This window comes from Panthera leo, chromosome F3 (genome assembly GCF_018350215.1).
Source record: "Panthera leo isolate Ple1 chromosome F3, P.leo_Ple1_pat1.1, whole genome shotgun sequence".
Taxonomy (NCBI): Eukaryota; Metazoa; Chordata; class Mammalia; order Carnivora; family Felidae; genus Panthera; species Panthera leo.
The window spans coordinates 3,491,097-3,507,249 of NC_056696.1; the positions used below are offsets into that span (position 1 = coordinate 3,491,097).

A 16,153-nucleotide genomic window follows, 5' to 3' on the forward strand; every position below is an offset into this window, starting at 1 on the left:
GTTCAAGCCCCGCGTCGGGCTCTGTGCTGACAGCTCGGAGCCTGGAGCCTGCTTCAGATTCTGTGTCTCCCTCTCTCTCTGCCCCTCCTCTGCTCACTCTCTCTCTAAAATAAATAAACACTAAAACAAAAATCCAAAAAATCACTGCTAAGCCCAGTGCTCAAGGAGATTACCCACTATTTTCTTCTAGGAGTTTTGTGGTTTCAGGTCTTACGTTCAAGTTTTTAATCCATTTTGAATTGATTTTTGTGTATGGTATAAGAAAGCGGTCCAGTTTCATTCTTTCGCATGTCACTGTCCAGTTTTCCCGATATCATTTCTTGAAAAGATGAGCCTTTCCCCATTGTCTATTTTTGGTGCCTTTGTCGTAAATTAATTGATCATACGTATGTTCAATAAACAGACATACGCATATTTATTTCTGAGCTCTCTATTCTATTCCACTGATCTATGTTTCTGTTTTCATGCCAGCACCATACCATTTTGGTTACTATGGTTTTGTAACACAGTTTGAAATCAGGAAGTGTGACGCTTCCAGCTTTTTCTTTCTGAAGACTGCTTGGCTGTTTAGGGGTCTTTTGTGGTTCCATACAAATTGTAGCATTGTTTTCCTTATTTCTGTGAAAAATGCTGCTGGAATTTTGATAAGAACTCTCTTGAATCCACAGATTGCCATGTACTAAAGACACTTTAACCACATTAATTTCTCTAATCCATGAACACAGAATATTTTCCCATTTATTGGTGTCTTTTTAATTTTTTCATTAATGTCTGATAGTTTTCAGTGAACAGATCTATCTCCTTGATTAAACTTATTCCTAGGCATTTTATTCTTTTCCATGCAGTTGTACATGGGATTGTTTACTTAATTTCCTTTCCGGTAGTTTGTTGTTAGCGTATACGAGTTTTTCATGAGGGTTTCTTTTTTTTCAATAATAAACTAAGTTCTTGTACACACGAAAATATTTTTAACTTCCTCTCATAATTGGTATTATAGCTGGGTTAATATTTTAGGGTCACAGTTCTTTTCCTTCTAACACTTTGAACTTTGTCTCGATCTGTGATATCCTTAAATTTGACTATAATGTGTCTAAGTGTGAGTTTTTAAAAATCTATTCTCTCTAGCACATAGTGATGTATTTTGCTGTGAGGTTTTTCAGCTTTAAGTGCTGGAAAATTTTAGGTGATTTATTTCTTCCAGTACTTCTAACTCTCTATTTTTTTCTTTCCCCTTGAAAGTCCTACTACAGAGATACTGAAACTATTTCTACCACGTATCGTCTTAGACTAGCCATCTCATCTTCGCCTCGCTAACTTGTTCTTCTGCCATATCCAGTCTGTTCCTTCCACTGAGGCTGTCTGCTGGGTACTTTACATCAGCAGTTATATTTTCATGTGAGCACTTGCAAATTGTTTTTCTTCACAGCTGCCTTATCCCACTCCCTGTTACCAATATACTTTTTTTGAAGTCTCTTTGAGAGACGTATTGTGCCTATTTATTTTAAATTCATATTTTGGCCTCAAAATTTTGCCTTATCTAGCATAGGCTATGCAGATTGTATTTCTCTTATACCAGTTATACTTCTGCGTATCTCATTAGCTTTTCGGATCCACCGACCTGTCTCTCATTCTCTGGTCTGCCCAAGGTTTACATTCTGGGGAGGGAGGTCATTGAAGTTTTCCAATTCCTAGAATTTCTTTGTAGGAGCTTGAGCTAAGCAACTAAATCTTCATGTTCTACCATAATCAACACTTCAGTCATAGTTACAATGAATAGAATGAAACAACAGCAATTCAGCTGAATTTCTCACTAAACATGTCTCTTTCTCAGTGGCTTGTCAACTTCAGTCTTAAATTCTTCCATGAGCGGCCTCAACATCTTCTTTACAGTGAGTCCTCTAAGCACTATTCCTCACAGTAACAGACTTCAAGATGTTCAATTGGGGAAAATGGAAGCAAGGAGACCACAAAAAGAGAGCAAGCATAGAAGCAATAATCTCCCTTCATGAGAAATTTCCATTTATTGTATTACCTACATGAACTAACTATGCAGATGAGCAACGAATGCCAATCTGTGTTTTCTAGAAGCCTAAACCTTCTCGAGTTATGGTTCAATTATACATTTATTTTGTTAATTGTATATCTAAGTTTAATAGTAGATATTATTTAAAAGCAAATACTTAGAGGGGCGCGTGGGTGGCTCAGTGGGTTGAGCGATCGACTTCGGCTCAGGTCATGATCTCGCGGTTCATGGGTCTGAACCCCGAGTCGGGCTCTGTGCTGACAGCTCAAAGCCTGGAGCCTGCTTCAGATTCTGTGTCTCCCTCTCTCTCTGCCCGTCCCCCACTTGCTCTCTCTCTGTCTCAAAACACGTAAACATTTTTGGGGTTCCTGGGTAGCTCTGTCAGTTAAGCATCCCACTTCGGCTTAGGTCATGATCTCACGGTTCGTGAGTTCGAGCCCCACGTCAAGCTCTGTGCTGACAGCTCAGAGCCTGGAGCCTGCTTTGGATTCTGTCTCTCTCTCTACCCTGCCCCCACTCACGCTCTGTCTCTCTCAAAAATAAATAAACGTTAAAAAAATTTTTTTTAAATGAGACTGTGTATTAAAGCATAACCCCAAAGAACTAGCAAAACACAAATCCAGCATTCTTCTGAACTCTGCAAGTCTGTAGTCTTTCTCCTTAATCAAAAATGTGTTTGTGTGCAAGCTAATGCTGTGTGTATGGTATACTCAAGTCGTCTGTTCCTCCACTACTATGGATTCCAGATTTTATATTTCAAAATGAGAATAATTAATAATAAAAAGTTGTTTGGGATTTTGGAAAAATTGGTTTCTCAATTATTTTATTTCCCCTTCAATTCGTTAAGTGCCCATAACTGATTTGAAAAAAATCTTTAACAGCATGAAGTAAAAGGAGAATATACTTCAAAAACAGAAATGTTTCAAAAACTCAGAAATGCTTAAAAAAGAAAAGGCGTAATACTCCAACTTGTCAGCTTTTTTGCCAAATAAATAAAACCAACCAAACCGTGCACTTCAAGACAGCCCTCCCATTCTCAACTGTCATTTTTGATTTAGATTGAAATGAAAAAAAATTGAGAAAAGACGGAATAAAAAGAAAACAAGGTCTGGAACACTCGTCCTACCTTTCCAGGTGGTGATTATTTCCATTCATATACAATTTTTTTCCTTTTCTTTCCAAGCTTTTTATGTTTGTGATTGTGAGAGAACCAACAGCACAAATTACAACAAATACAAAAAGCAGAAGAAACCCATTATTAGTACTTTTTTTTCCAGAACCCATCATGCTTGTATCTAGATTGAGTACCTTAGCTGGAAAGCCAGTTGAAGCAGGACATCCCTTTTTCCTTAAGGTCGGTGTGTGAACCGGAAGAGGAGTACTGTCTACAGTCTGAATCCGGGGGCAAGAGAGGAAACAGAGATCATGAAACACTCCATCTATTTCAAACATCTCTAAAAATAAATCAAAGTAAATAAAGCCAAGCAAGACATCAATAAGGCAAATAATATCTCAATGAAGCTAAAATTCTCATAGTGTTGATAATTTAAATTTCAGCCTGCAACATCTACAAACGAAACAGTTGCTCAATTAGCAAAAAAATAATTGTCTCAAAATTTAAAAAGAAATGATTTAGAAAAGAGAATCCACAAAGAAAACAAAAACATCACAGCATGTAGTCTACATAAAAAATGAGGATATTAATTTTCGAGTTCATCTGAATATGCCCCCATTAATTCTTAAAAGTTCCTGAGTTTTTTAAAGCAGGATTTATAATCAAAATATTTAGAAGTCTTTTAACTTCTAACTTCTATATACAGAATGTATGTTACATATATGGAACACAATTCACTGGATTTGTGTTTAAGTGTGTGTGTGTGCGTGTGCATGTGTGCACGTGTGTGTAGAATGAGGAAGTGAGGAAGAGAGAAAGAGCGAGAGAGAGAGAATGATTAATGGGACTTTGTGCAGAAATCAATTTCCAAAGAAGGAAGCTAGACTGTTTAATATTATTGGAATTCAGAACTTAACATGCAAATTTAAAAGTTAAAAGCCATATCTTTATTCTATAGGTATTAGTGTAAGATATTTCTTTTAATGAAAGGAACCAGTGATTTTACTGGAAAAGAGACATCACTTAATTAGCGAAGTTTAAAAAAAAAGGCACAAAGAATTACTTTAGGATGCGAAGCAAGCAGGCAAGAGGAAAAAGCTAGCTTTGAACAAAGTTACAGAGTATTTTAAAGCGTTAAGACAAAAATGGATGGTCTTTGTCTTTGTTACTATATAAACCGAATATTTTATATGCTTTATAACCTTAGAATGGAATTGAGTTTCTCAGAATTTTCTGCTTAATTGTGAGGTTACCTTTAAATTTAATTTACCTTTAAATAGCTTGAAAAAGTTTTCAACCCTATTTATAAATTAATGCCGAAAAAGGTAAACATGAGAACTAAAAGAGCAACACTGAATACCTATGTGAAAGTTAATAAAAAACAACAGGAAACAAAATTGACATTAGAATTTACACAGAAAATCTCAGAGAAGTTTTGAATAAAAAGGAATGAAGTAAGGGTGTTGGAGACAAGATTAACAGAGTTCACAAAGACCAGCAATGCCAAATAAAAATACTATTTGGAAAAGATCCCATTCTTCAAGGTACCTATGCCTAGGAACAAATCTAACAAGCAATCTGAAGTCAACTAATAAAGAAAAAAAATGAAACTTTATTGAAGGATATAAAAGAATATCTAAATGATATGTATATATCATGTTCACAGACGGAAAGACCCAACCACAAAGATGTCAATTCTCCTCAGATGAATCTATAAATTCAACGCAATTAATCAAAAGCCCCATATGGAATCTGACAAGCTGATCACAAAAGTCATATGTAAAACTAAAGGGTGAAAAAAAGAAAATGAAAAAGAATAAGGTGGGTGGGAGTGGTCAATCACACCAGGTGAATTACTTCAGGCTTACAGTAATCAAGATAATGTGATGCTGGTGCAGGAACAGACCAAAAAACAAAACAAACAAACAAAAAACCCCAAAAAACAAAAAACAAAACCAGAAGAAGAGAATAAAGAACCCCCAAACAGATCCATTTATATAAAGCAGAAAGAGTTTTACAAATCAATGAGGGAAATATAAGAGAATTAGTTGTTCATATGAGAAAAACAGATTTATTTAAAGTTTATTTTGAGAAAGACAGAGAGAGAGGGAGAGAGAGAGAGAGAGAGAAGGAACAAGAGGGGGAGGGGCAGACAGGGAAGGAGAGAGAATCTCAAGCAGGCTCCGTGCTGTCAGTGCAGAACCAGATGCAGGGCTCGATCTCACAAACCGTGAGATCATGATCTGAGCCAAAATGAAGAGTAGGATACTTAACTGACTGAGCCACCCAGGCACCCCTGAGAAAAATGGATTTAGAACCCCATTTCACATAATTTGTAACAACCAATTTCAGCTTAAGGTCTTAAACATGTAAAATAAAAAAATTTAAACTTTCAGGAAAAATATGGAAGAAAACTTTTATAAATGCTGCATAGGGCAGAACTGCTTTAGAAATGCATGAAAAAAACAGGAGTCGTAGAGGAGATGATTGAAATATATATATAAGACTACTTTAAAATAAACACTGTTGCAAGACAAAAAGATACCAAATAAAATTTTAAAATAAGCTACAGATGGGAAGAAAGTATTTGCAGTGCATATAAGCCAGCTAAGGATTAGTATCCAGATTATATAAAGAACAGTTACAAAACAAAAGAAACAATTCAATGGAAAAACAGACAAAAGACATACAGGCAAATCACCAGTGGTCAATAAACATACAAAAGGATGCTGAGTTAACACTAAGATCAGAGAAATGCAAATTAAAAATCCCACTCCATACCCATCAAACTGGCAAAAGTTAATGTGTGACAGTACCAAGGGTTGGTGAAGATGTGGGAAAATGGGGAACTCTCACACATTGCTGGTGGGAGTGAAAATTGGTTCAACCACTGTGGAAAATAATTTGGCAAAATCTAGTTAAAGTTGAGAATGCACATACCATACAATCCAATAATCCAACTCCCAGGTACATAGCTAATCACACTCTGCACACACAAAAGCAGACAGCTATTAGAATGTCCACTTTAGCACTGATTATGACAACAAAAATTGGAAACAGATATCCAATAATATGACATTATTAAATATCCCAAATTTCCAACAACAGGAGGATGCATACATGGTTGTGGTATATTCATACAACGAAATATGACGTAACGGTTGTAACGAGTGGACTAAATGGACACGTATCTGCAGGAGGAAAGTTCAAAAGCATCACGTTGAATGAAAGCGGTTACAGGAAGATACAGATAACCTGTGTGTAAAACATAAACGTAAAGCAAATGTTATCAGGTATGGTTGCTGTCTACAGATGAAGTAAGACGTAAAACTGAAGAAGAGAAAGTACATCAATGGCAGGGTCTTTAGACGCGTCTGAGGAAGGAGGAAGGGGAACGGTACAGGGAAGGGTGTTTCAACTTTCTCTGAAAACAAATTGGCAAAGAGCAGGGCAAAAATGTCCACATCTGCTACATCTGTGGATGGTGGCCACACGGGCGTTTGCTATTCTCTCTACGCTCCAAAGATTTCAACAGTCAAAACGTATAAACTCAAAACAACGATTAAGACAAAGCAGAGCGTCATCAACTTAAGCGGTCTGCGGTCGTCGCTCGCAGGGTTGGAAAAGACCCAATTAGACTCGAACCACGGATCCCTTCATTTCAGACAGCTTTCCCAGGTGGGCCATCTGCTCCCGGCTCCAGAGACGACACGGGAAACAAAGGGGCGGCGGCAGCACTGTGCGCAGAGCGGACGACCTGAGCCGCACCCACTGAGGCACAACGCCCTTCCGACTCGTTGAGACAATGACCTCTGCTGAGAAAAGTGGCCAGCCGGCTGTTTGAAAGCATTCACGTGGGGTGCAGAACAACACTGGTGTGGCGGTCGTGGTGGTTTGGTGCTACCGCAAGGCAGGGGACGGCCGAATGCCTACTGCTGACGGGCAGTTAGAGTAAACTGTTCAGCGGCCGGCAATGGCAATTTTAATTTTAAGCTCTACTTTGCGGCAGTTACACATATCTTTTTAGATCAGAAGAGTTAAAATCTGAGAATGGCACCTGACACAGCTGTGTGCCTCCAAGGTTTGTATCTGATAATTCCGAGATTTAGAGAACCCCGCCCTCTGCTCCACAGTCCTCTACTTCAGATACAGACTACCTTTCTAATGAAATAAATGTTTGTCTGTTTTAGGTTGAACTTGGGGGAGACAATTTTCTGCTTTTGTCTTACGGTCCTATTTACATTATAATAATAATGCAATGCTCTCCAGTAGACCGTGACTTATTACAGAATATATTTGAGTCAAACAAGAGTCGGCTTTCACTTGTTTCTCGATTCCCTCTTTCTGACAAGTGACAAGCTGGAGAGCGGGGCTACCCCGGGGAGGCACCTTAGCTGGCTCAGCTTCGCAAGAAGTGGGAGGACATGTGGACCTTGACTGGATGCAAACCCGGACGCTCGGATTCCGCACACACGTGTTCTCAACGGGATCAGTCTAGGAGAAGTCAGGAACGACAAAAACCCAAGATATCACTTTCAAACAGCGTGCAGCTCTTAGCGAATTTCCGTAAGGCACAATCACGGTACCATTTGTTGCGAAGAGAGGAAAACACACTTCAGCCTGAACGTTCACCTCCGGGAAGCGTCATTCCACAAAAGCAGGACCGCTCGCTTTACCGTAAACAGAGGGAAAGATGACCACAGGTACCTCCATGCTGCAGTCCTCACTGCCGACCTCTCACTCTGTGTGCCGGTCTCTACTCTACGTTCGTGTTTCACAAAATAAATCCCCCACAAGTGCAGAGGACTTCACAGAGGTATGTCCTGCAGGCTCGAGATAATTCTGTCCTTTGTAAGAACGAGATCTGGGCCACTACCAGGCATCACTTGCAGGCAGAAGAAACGGACTTATCAGCTTTGTGTCTGTCACTGCAGGCGACTCCGCCCTCTTATTCTGCGGCAGAACTGCCAGCGCTCACACTCAGCTGCACCCTTTTAACCGAACGTTTTTAGAGACTCCAAAGACGTTGGGTTAAAACTGAGCATTAAAGACTGAGCATACTGATCAATGACTGGTTCTGTCTGGCAATTTTCAAAATGACCAGGATCGTGCGTTTAAAGTGAAAAGGCGAGGAAAGCAATTTGGAAAAGAGGTTAGGGGAATTTGTTTCAAATGTGCTGTAAGCAAGGACAATGCTTAGATCAGAAGTGACAAGTCAATAAAGAGAACAGTCAGCTTAAAGACCGTACATATGTACTTCACAGCTGGGAAAGCACTTCAATATTTTAAAAACTGGAGCACTCGGACTGAAGCATACCGGCCGCGCCCCAGCTCGGAGCGGGCGATGCGGTCAATTTCAGAAAGCTCGTGCAGCTTACGAAGTGGGAGACCCAGGCCTGAATCCACCCTTGCCTTCAAATTCTGTGTTCTTTCTGTTGTACCAGAGGCACCTGCACTCAAGGCTTTAATGATCATGGAGCCTGAGTTACATTATCTTTTTCTCCTGCCAGTGAACTCTGACCAGGAAGAGGGGAGTAAAGAAAGAAGAAAAGGACAGTCTTGGACGATTTCTGCCCAGTTCACAAATTTGCTCAGGGACAGGCATGGGGAAGGTGTTCCATTCAAATCATTTATCTGGAGTATAAACCTGGGCTGGAAATAAGGCAGAAAGGTCCCACTTTCTGAAAATCTCCTCCTGCTAGTTTCCGTAAGATTATGTAATGGCAAGCTGAGTAAGAGTCCGCGGGGGAAAGGGTTCAACGAACACGGACCAGATACGCAAACAGTACTGGTGCACACAGCCCGATGTGGGGCTCGAACTCACGAAACCGTGAGATCATGACTTGAGCTGAAGGCAAGAGTCGGACACTTAACCGACGGAGCCCTCCAGGTGCCCCTGTCATAAAGTTCCAAAGAAATGTCTGAGTAGGGGCTTTGCTAAGTACGAAGAACTGAGTCATCTTAAGAAAGCGGAAGCTTCTGGCCGGTCACACAAAAGCGTGACTGGAAGACCGGAGCCGAGGCCCCGTACGAAGGACAAAGCTGCCGACGAACGGGGCTGACCAGCTAACACAGTGGCTTCCTACCTGGGAGGGCAGTGGCTTTAAGCCGGTGCCAGTGCGAGGAGGGCGGGAGCCGGCTTTCAGGGGTCCCGGCGGCAGGGGGAGCAGGCCTGACGGCTGCGGCCAGGGGCTGGGCAGGCGGCTTTGTTACTTACACTTTCCTGCGCCGGGATCGGGGAGGCGTACGTCGCAGAAGTCATCACGCCTAAGAACCCATCCCCCTGCCTCCGCCCACAGTTGGTCACTGAACATTTACCATCATGTTTCACGACCCTGTGGAAATGTGACACTGACGGTGTGATACTGAACAAAGGGAAAATGACGCCTTCGGGGTTTCATCCGTGATGACAGAAATTAGTGACTCTGATGGGAACTCTAGAGGCTTCAAATACATACCTCTTGGCCCCTCTTTAGAATCACTGTCACTTATAAAAAGTCTTTTTCTCCTCACAGTTTTTACTCATAAATAAAAAAGAAAACCACAGGAATGAGGACAGATTTTAAAATGATTTTCTTAGCTGCAGGAGGTAAAAACTGGTTATTCAAAAGAGGAAACGTTTAGACTTAAAACCTAACCCAATACCAATTCTAATAACATAGAATAATGAAAATTACCAAACTTTTTGGAACTATATGCTCTTAAAATAAAACTAAATTCCAGAGATTAAACAAAATCAAGGTAGTTCTTATTTTAAAAAATTTAAAATAAGTAAACATATTTGAGTAATATTTTGAGATGGCATTGAGTATATTTATAAAAGTTGAGCTATACCATTTACGATGATACTCTTACTTTTTAAAACACGTGAATGTATAAGTGAAGCTTAAAAATTACCACTTTATTTTTCAAAAGTGTGTTTCTTAGGAAAGACAAGGAACAAAGTTTGGTACAGAAGAATAAACTCGTGGCAATAATGTTTTCGATATTAAACTAAGAAAAAACTTTCCCAGATCTTCTAAAAGGTGTTGGAAGCAAATACCTGTTAGATTAACAGATTTAAATATTTCATTTCCTTTCTGCATTACTGCCAATGTAAACAGTATCTCAAAAGAGGTTTAACAGTAAGAATAAGAAAAACGTAATACCACTTACATATTTTCTACATCAAAGTGTTCATCAACACCAACAGGACTGGTTTCTCAAGATGCTAATTTTATCTGTAACTACAAGCTTACCAACACACTTATAGTTAATGATTCTACCCACTAAAAAGCAATTGATTTTATTAAACCTTCAGAATACTCAATAACTAGAAGGCAGACTTTGCAGATAGCCTAAAATTAATTTGATAATTAACTGGCAATGATTCACATAGAACGTGGAGGCAAGGCAACTGATTGACAGCACATCAACTGTGCTTATCTTCTGAGCCATTATCATGGTTATAACACAATCATTAGTAATATACTTAAATCGTGGAAGTTAAATTCTCTGTGTTTTGAAAAACTGGATAGCATTCAATGTAAGCAATGACTTGAATTCATAATTCAGGAAAAGCTGATAAGTATGATACACACCAATAGCAGAGATCTCATAATTCGTTAATCGGGTAAATGGTTGTAGAAGGAATGATAAAAAGGAGAAAATAGCAAAAAACAATAAATAGCTAATATTTATTGGACAGCACCTTCTGATATTATCTGGAGAAAGATCTTGGAAACAAATCTTCATAGTATAAGCCATTCACTCAATATTTCTAAGCTGCAATCTACTGTGAAAACATGAGGGATGTCTTTACATAAATGTGATTTTTTTCCTATTGTTTTGGTTACCTAATTCTCTTTTCTAAGTAAACACATTTCCAGGAGTTATTCTGAGGAGCAGGCAATAGAAACATCTACTATATCCAATGTAATTTTTACCTATTGCTTTACCGTTTGGGGAAAAAAAAGGAAAACGGAATGAGTTATCAGAGGTATTATCCACGATACATAACACTGCCATGTAAAAAGTCCATAATGTTTCCTGAATCTGTTAGGATTTCCCTCCTGAATGATCAACAAAATGTATTGTTAGAGCAGTGCAGTCAAACAGAAAAGTTTTTTCCTCTCCTAGGATCAGATCTGATTTTTTAGGTGAAGTCTTCAAGTTACGCAGTATGGTTTTCTGATAAATAATAAAAGCCACTAAAACGACTCATCCTATTTATCAATGGGCCTTTTCTACTCCAAAATAATTACAGATTTGAACAGATACAAAAAGCAAAACATTCCCATAAGAAACCTGGTTTTAAAGTAAAATATACCAAGGTTTGATATGGATTTGATCTAGATTAAAAAAAAAAAAAGCTTACATCTAACATTTTGTTTTGCATTAGTAAATATAAAACTCTAAGAAAATTAAAACTCTAAGAAAAAACCCCCATTATCATCATCCTTTAAGCTAGAAGTATTTTGGAAACAAAGTGGCAAGTAAGCCAATTTTTTTGTATTCAAGAAACACTTTATAACCTCAAACTTTCAACGATGTAATTATTTCTGTTAATTGAACTTATGATAAAAACAGTATTACGGAAATACTAGATAATTTGGGAAACAGCAAATATAATATTTTATCATCCTAAAGCAAATAATAAATTACTCAAGGTTATGACAAGTAAGTGCAATCTTACTAATTACAAACAATATAACTTGGTACTCAATGAAAATTTCTCATTATTTTCCATATATTGATTTGAAGATCTACTCTGGAGACTTTACAAATGTTTTCAGAAAACAGAAAGTTCAGCTACGTGTTATTTAAAATCTCTGTTCTAAACTCGGAAGGAATACTCTAAAATTCAGTGCTTCTATTAATGAAAACACTGTGGACCTTTCCATTAACCACTTACATTCAGGCATTAACAATAGTATTCGTAACCAATCTTTCTTATACTATGCTTAATTGAATAGCACCATTTATAAAGAATGGGACTTTCCAGCACACTGGACATAAAAGTCCAGTAAACCTTAAATTGTAATACCTCACTTATATGACATTTAACAGTCACTTAAAGAATTTTAAATTTATGAAAGTATTACATATTGCTTGTCTAAAAACACAGGCTATAACAAAATTGTACGTCACTGTTAGATTCAAGGTCACTGTTAGGAATGGTAACGACCTGCGTCCCTTCTGCAATGCGCCGCCGTTTCCCAGGGCCACTGGGCCCCTCACTGTACCGCCATGATGCTTCTATGGATCTGCTGAGTAGCTGGTAATTCTTCACTCAGCTCCCTCCAAGACATCAGCACTTTTCAGAGAGGTTTGTTTTTTTTTTTTTAATTTGACAGATACATAACCAAGGAAAAACTGCAGAAATCCTGGGAAGCAGATTACCAAGCTTATCACATCTGCATTTAAAAAATCATACAGAAACAGTCAGTGGGCTCTAGTCAGTGCGGCTTATTCACATCCTGTAAGATGAAGACAGAGACTGAACAGGAGGAACCCTGTAACGGCTATTTCCCTCAGAAGTTTCTCCCTATTCCAAGACGCACAGAAGTGTTCTGGGTCAGGGCCCCTAGAAGTCTGCAAGGCAAGTGAGATACAATCTATATTTAACCAGCGAATAAAATCTCTCTGAACTGTAACCATGTTAAAGAAAAACCAGTTAAAAATTTAGTCAAGTCACAGGCTGATGTTTTGAACCTAATATCGTTGGGCACACAATATTGTGGTCTTCCTTTCTAGAGGTTACACGATATACTTAACACATATTCAAAGATTGATCTGATAAATCCAAGCACCCAACGGTTTTAACCCTATAAATGTCAGGATAATAAAAAAAAATCGGTTGAACCAGCAATCGAAGACTTCACTGATCACTGGAGTACTAGTTGAAGTCATACTGGCCGCCTCACTGGTATCCGAACTGCTTATTCACTATTAAGCAGTAGTTTGGAAACATGTGCTCTAGGAGGGTTAATTGAGCCACCCTACTATTTCCCGCGTTCTCCATAAACCAGAGAATTCCATGATCTAGCTCTTTCCAAGTCCAAGAATTCTCAAGAATTTTGGATTTAAGGTGCTGATCAATACCAACGATTATGAAGCCGATGACAGGTTTCAAAACTTCCACCTACGACAGGCATTCCTTTTTAATGTTACTATTTTATATCGCATATGAAAAACAGAGCAAACATCAGCCAGCCCATTGCTTTTCAACTACGGAGTGTGTGTGTTGTGCATAATGACACTGGGGTGGATGCTGATTTAGGGAAATTGAGACCTTTCTACAAATACATCCCCCACTCTGGGCATGTCAGAATCGTGCTGGATAGAGGTAGTGCCCTAGCCCATTTAATCCTGACAAACCCTGACCTAGCCTTAGTACAGGATGATGCTGACAGTTGGTTACCAATACATATATAAAGAATGTCACGATATTTTTAAAAATCTTGGAGCTACCTTAGAATATAAACAATTAACTACCAACATTAAGGCTTCAAATCTATAAATGTATTTAGGGACATTCCTTTGAACTACATTAAAAAAATCTATCAAAGATTTCTGCTGAATGGATTTACGTCAAACTATAGCCAATAAGATCTATAACTTGCCCCAAATTCGTTTGACTTTTGCATAATATTGAATTGTCAAGCTTTTTTCTACATAACTAAAATCTCTAGGAAATCTCCACGTATCTGCTCATATCAGATTCTTACTGAGAAACTCATTTACTCTGCAGGGGACTGATTTGGACAGCAAACTTTAGAATCACTTACTTTCCTACTAAACATGAACAAGATACCTTATAATTTGAGTCGTTTGGTTGCCGAAATGTAGACGAACGTTCCTAAAGCTTTACGGCCCAAGCCAAAGAAAGAAAAGGAAAAGAAAGAAAAGGAAAATACGGAAAGGCAAGAGCGAGAGCAGCAGCACAAAGCATGCAGCGGAGGTAAGAGCACATCACGGGGACGTGAGCGTGTTCTGCAACCACAGGCAAAAAGGGTGAGAGACAGGGAGGAGGGCGTGGGGTGGGGACACACGGTGCAGTGGTTTCTTACACGTCTGCCTTTGCTAGCTGGAGTGCAGGACGGAGAGCGCTTCAACAAAGAAAGGAGAATACTACACGTTACAAATACACACGACTCTCGATGGCTCCCGCCGTATTAACAGACAAAGTCTATCAACATACACAGAGAGACACATTTTCTGATAGGTTCAAAGTACATTTGTTTTCAGGAAAAACTGCAGGATAGGACAGCGGAGAAACGGCTGCTCGGACTCGGGCTAAGGTGACAATAACGCTTTCGCTGGACCCCGCGCGGTGACCCATGCAATGGCGCTCCAGCGAGCGAGGGACAATCTCCTTCCTGTGGAGGTTTGGAAGTAGCAACTGGAAACAGGAGAACGAAAAGGAGCCAAATAATTCTGACTGAGCGCCAGTTAGCACTTAATAAAATATTTCACGGGCCGGTCTTTTCCCTACCAAACTCTTACTGTTTTCAAAGATGATTCTTTCCAATGGTAAGAGCTAAATCAGGCCTTTGGCATCACTGACCGTGAATGAAAACAACAACAGTTACTTCAACGATACCACCCGCCTTGACTGGATATTAGGCTTAAGTCAAAAGGGACTGTCACCTTTCTGACATTGAAGATTCAGTGATTAGGGAAAAACAGCAAGAACAATAAGCAGGTAGTAACCGCATCAGAACAGTCCCAAGCCTCTGGAACTTTGGGATGTGCAAAGAGCAGAGCTTCACACACATAAACCATCTCTACCTCTGGCAACTCCCTATATTCAACCGAACCTAACATTTCCTGAGGTTTTGCAACGGGTCAGGTATTTACAAGGTGGGGAAGACCCCAGGCCCCCAACAGTGGGCCTCACGTGGTAGCTGAGGTTTGCTGCACAGTTTTGTGGGAGGCCGGAGGCGGGACGTACAGGATTTGCATGGGGGCCTAGAGGAGGGAGTTTACAAACGGAGTCTATGGGAGCCACAGAAGATTCCAGAGAAAACTTGGAAGGGTAAGAAGATCATTCCGGATTACCGGTATTATCTGTACAACTCTGGCAGATCGCTAAACAGGAACTATTATTTCTTTCTAGGAAATGGGAAGGGGGCTGACTTGAACACCGTGTCCTGAAGAGTTAACGGTGAACCGGGATTAGAAGGCCTGCAGATTCCTAAGCAATTTGTGTTTCTTCGTCCAGTGTGTAACCAGCACACCTTCCTCTTGGACTCCGTGGACCATACTCATCTATCCGTGGGGACCCCACTCAGGCACTGGTTCCTTCAGAAAGCCTTTCTGCAGCCGCCTGGCTCAGTCAGGTATCTCTCCTTTATACTCCTATGATATACAGTCCATATCTTTTATTAGTGTGATTTTCCCAATCGTGTTATAATTATTGATTTACACATGTGGTTTTTCCATCAGACTCGGATTCTTCAGGGCAAGAAACGTTGTAACATGCTTATCGTAATAAAGCCTATCAATTTAAAAATCCTTAATAAGTACTGAATGAATCCTTCTGAAATGCTGCAATACTTAACTGAAATATTTCTTACGGCACCTGTCACTTTCGACATGGCGTAGCACGTAACCATGGATTTATTTATTTTTTCTAACAAGATGATAAGCATTTCGCGGCCTACGTCTCCATCTGCTACGTCTTAGGAGCTACCACCGTGCAAGGATTAACACAGAGAATCCTTGACTTTCTGGCTATCTTTCTACACTTCTAGAGCAGAGTTGGGAGTGTGCCGAATCCGTGAAAAAATGCATGACTAGTTCAAAGTACACACATTGCCACCATACTAAAAACAAGTCAAAACGTCTCTCAAAACCACCTCTGCGTATGAAGGACAACACCTGGTCTCAGCTGGCACTGTATAAAGCTAATAATGATACTAAATCATAGTGATAATGTTCTCCCCAAAGTGTCTACCTAGAAACCAGACAGCTGTTTTTCTGTTTTCAACAAGAAGGGGAAATTAGGCCGCTTCCTGATGATACAATTACAG

At 39.5% G+C, this 16,153-nt stretch overlaps 1 protein-coding gene across 4 annotated transcripts in view; it reads right to left on the reverse strand.

The window, feature by feature from the left end:
- CDC42BPA (CDC42 binding protein kinase alpha) overlaps positions 1-16,153 on the reverse strand; it is a 316,853-nt gene that overhangs the window by 40,338 nt on the left and 260,362 nt on the right. For all 4 annotated transcript variants that reach the window (XM_042926312.1, XM_042926311.1, XM_042926314.1 and 1 more), the window contains one exon: positions 3,332-3,415. In XM_042926312.1, coding sequence (XP_042782246.1) covers positions 3,332-3,415 — 84 coding nt within the window. The remainder of the gene's footprint in view (positions 1-3,331; positions 3,416-16,153) is intronic.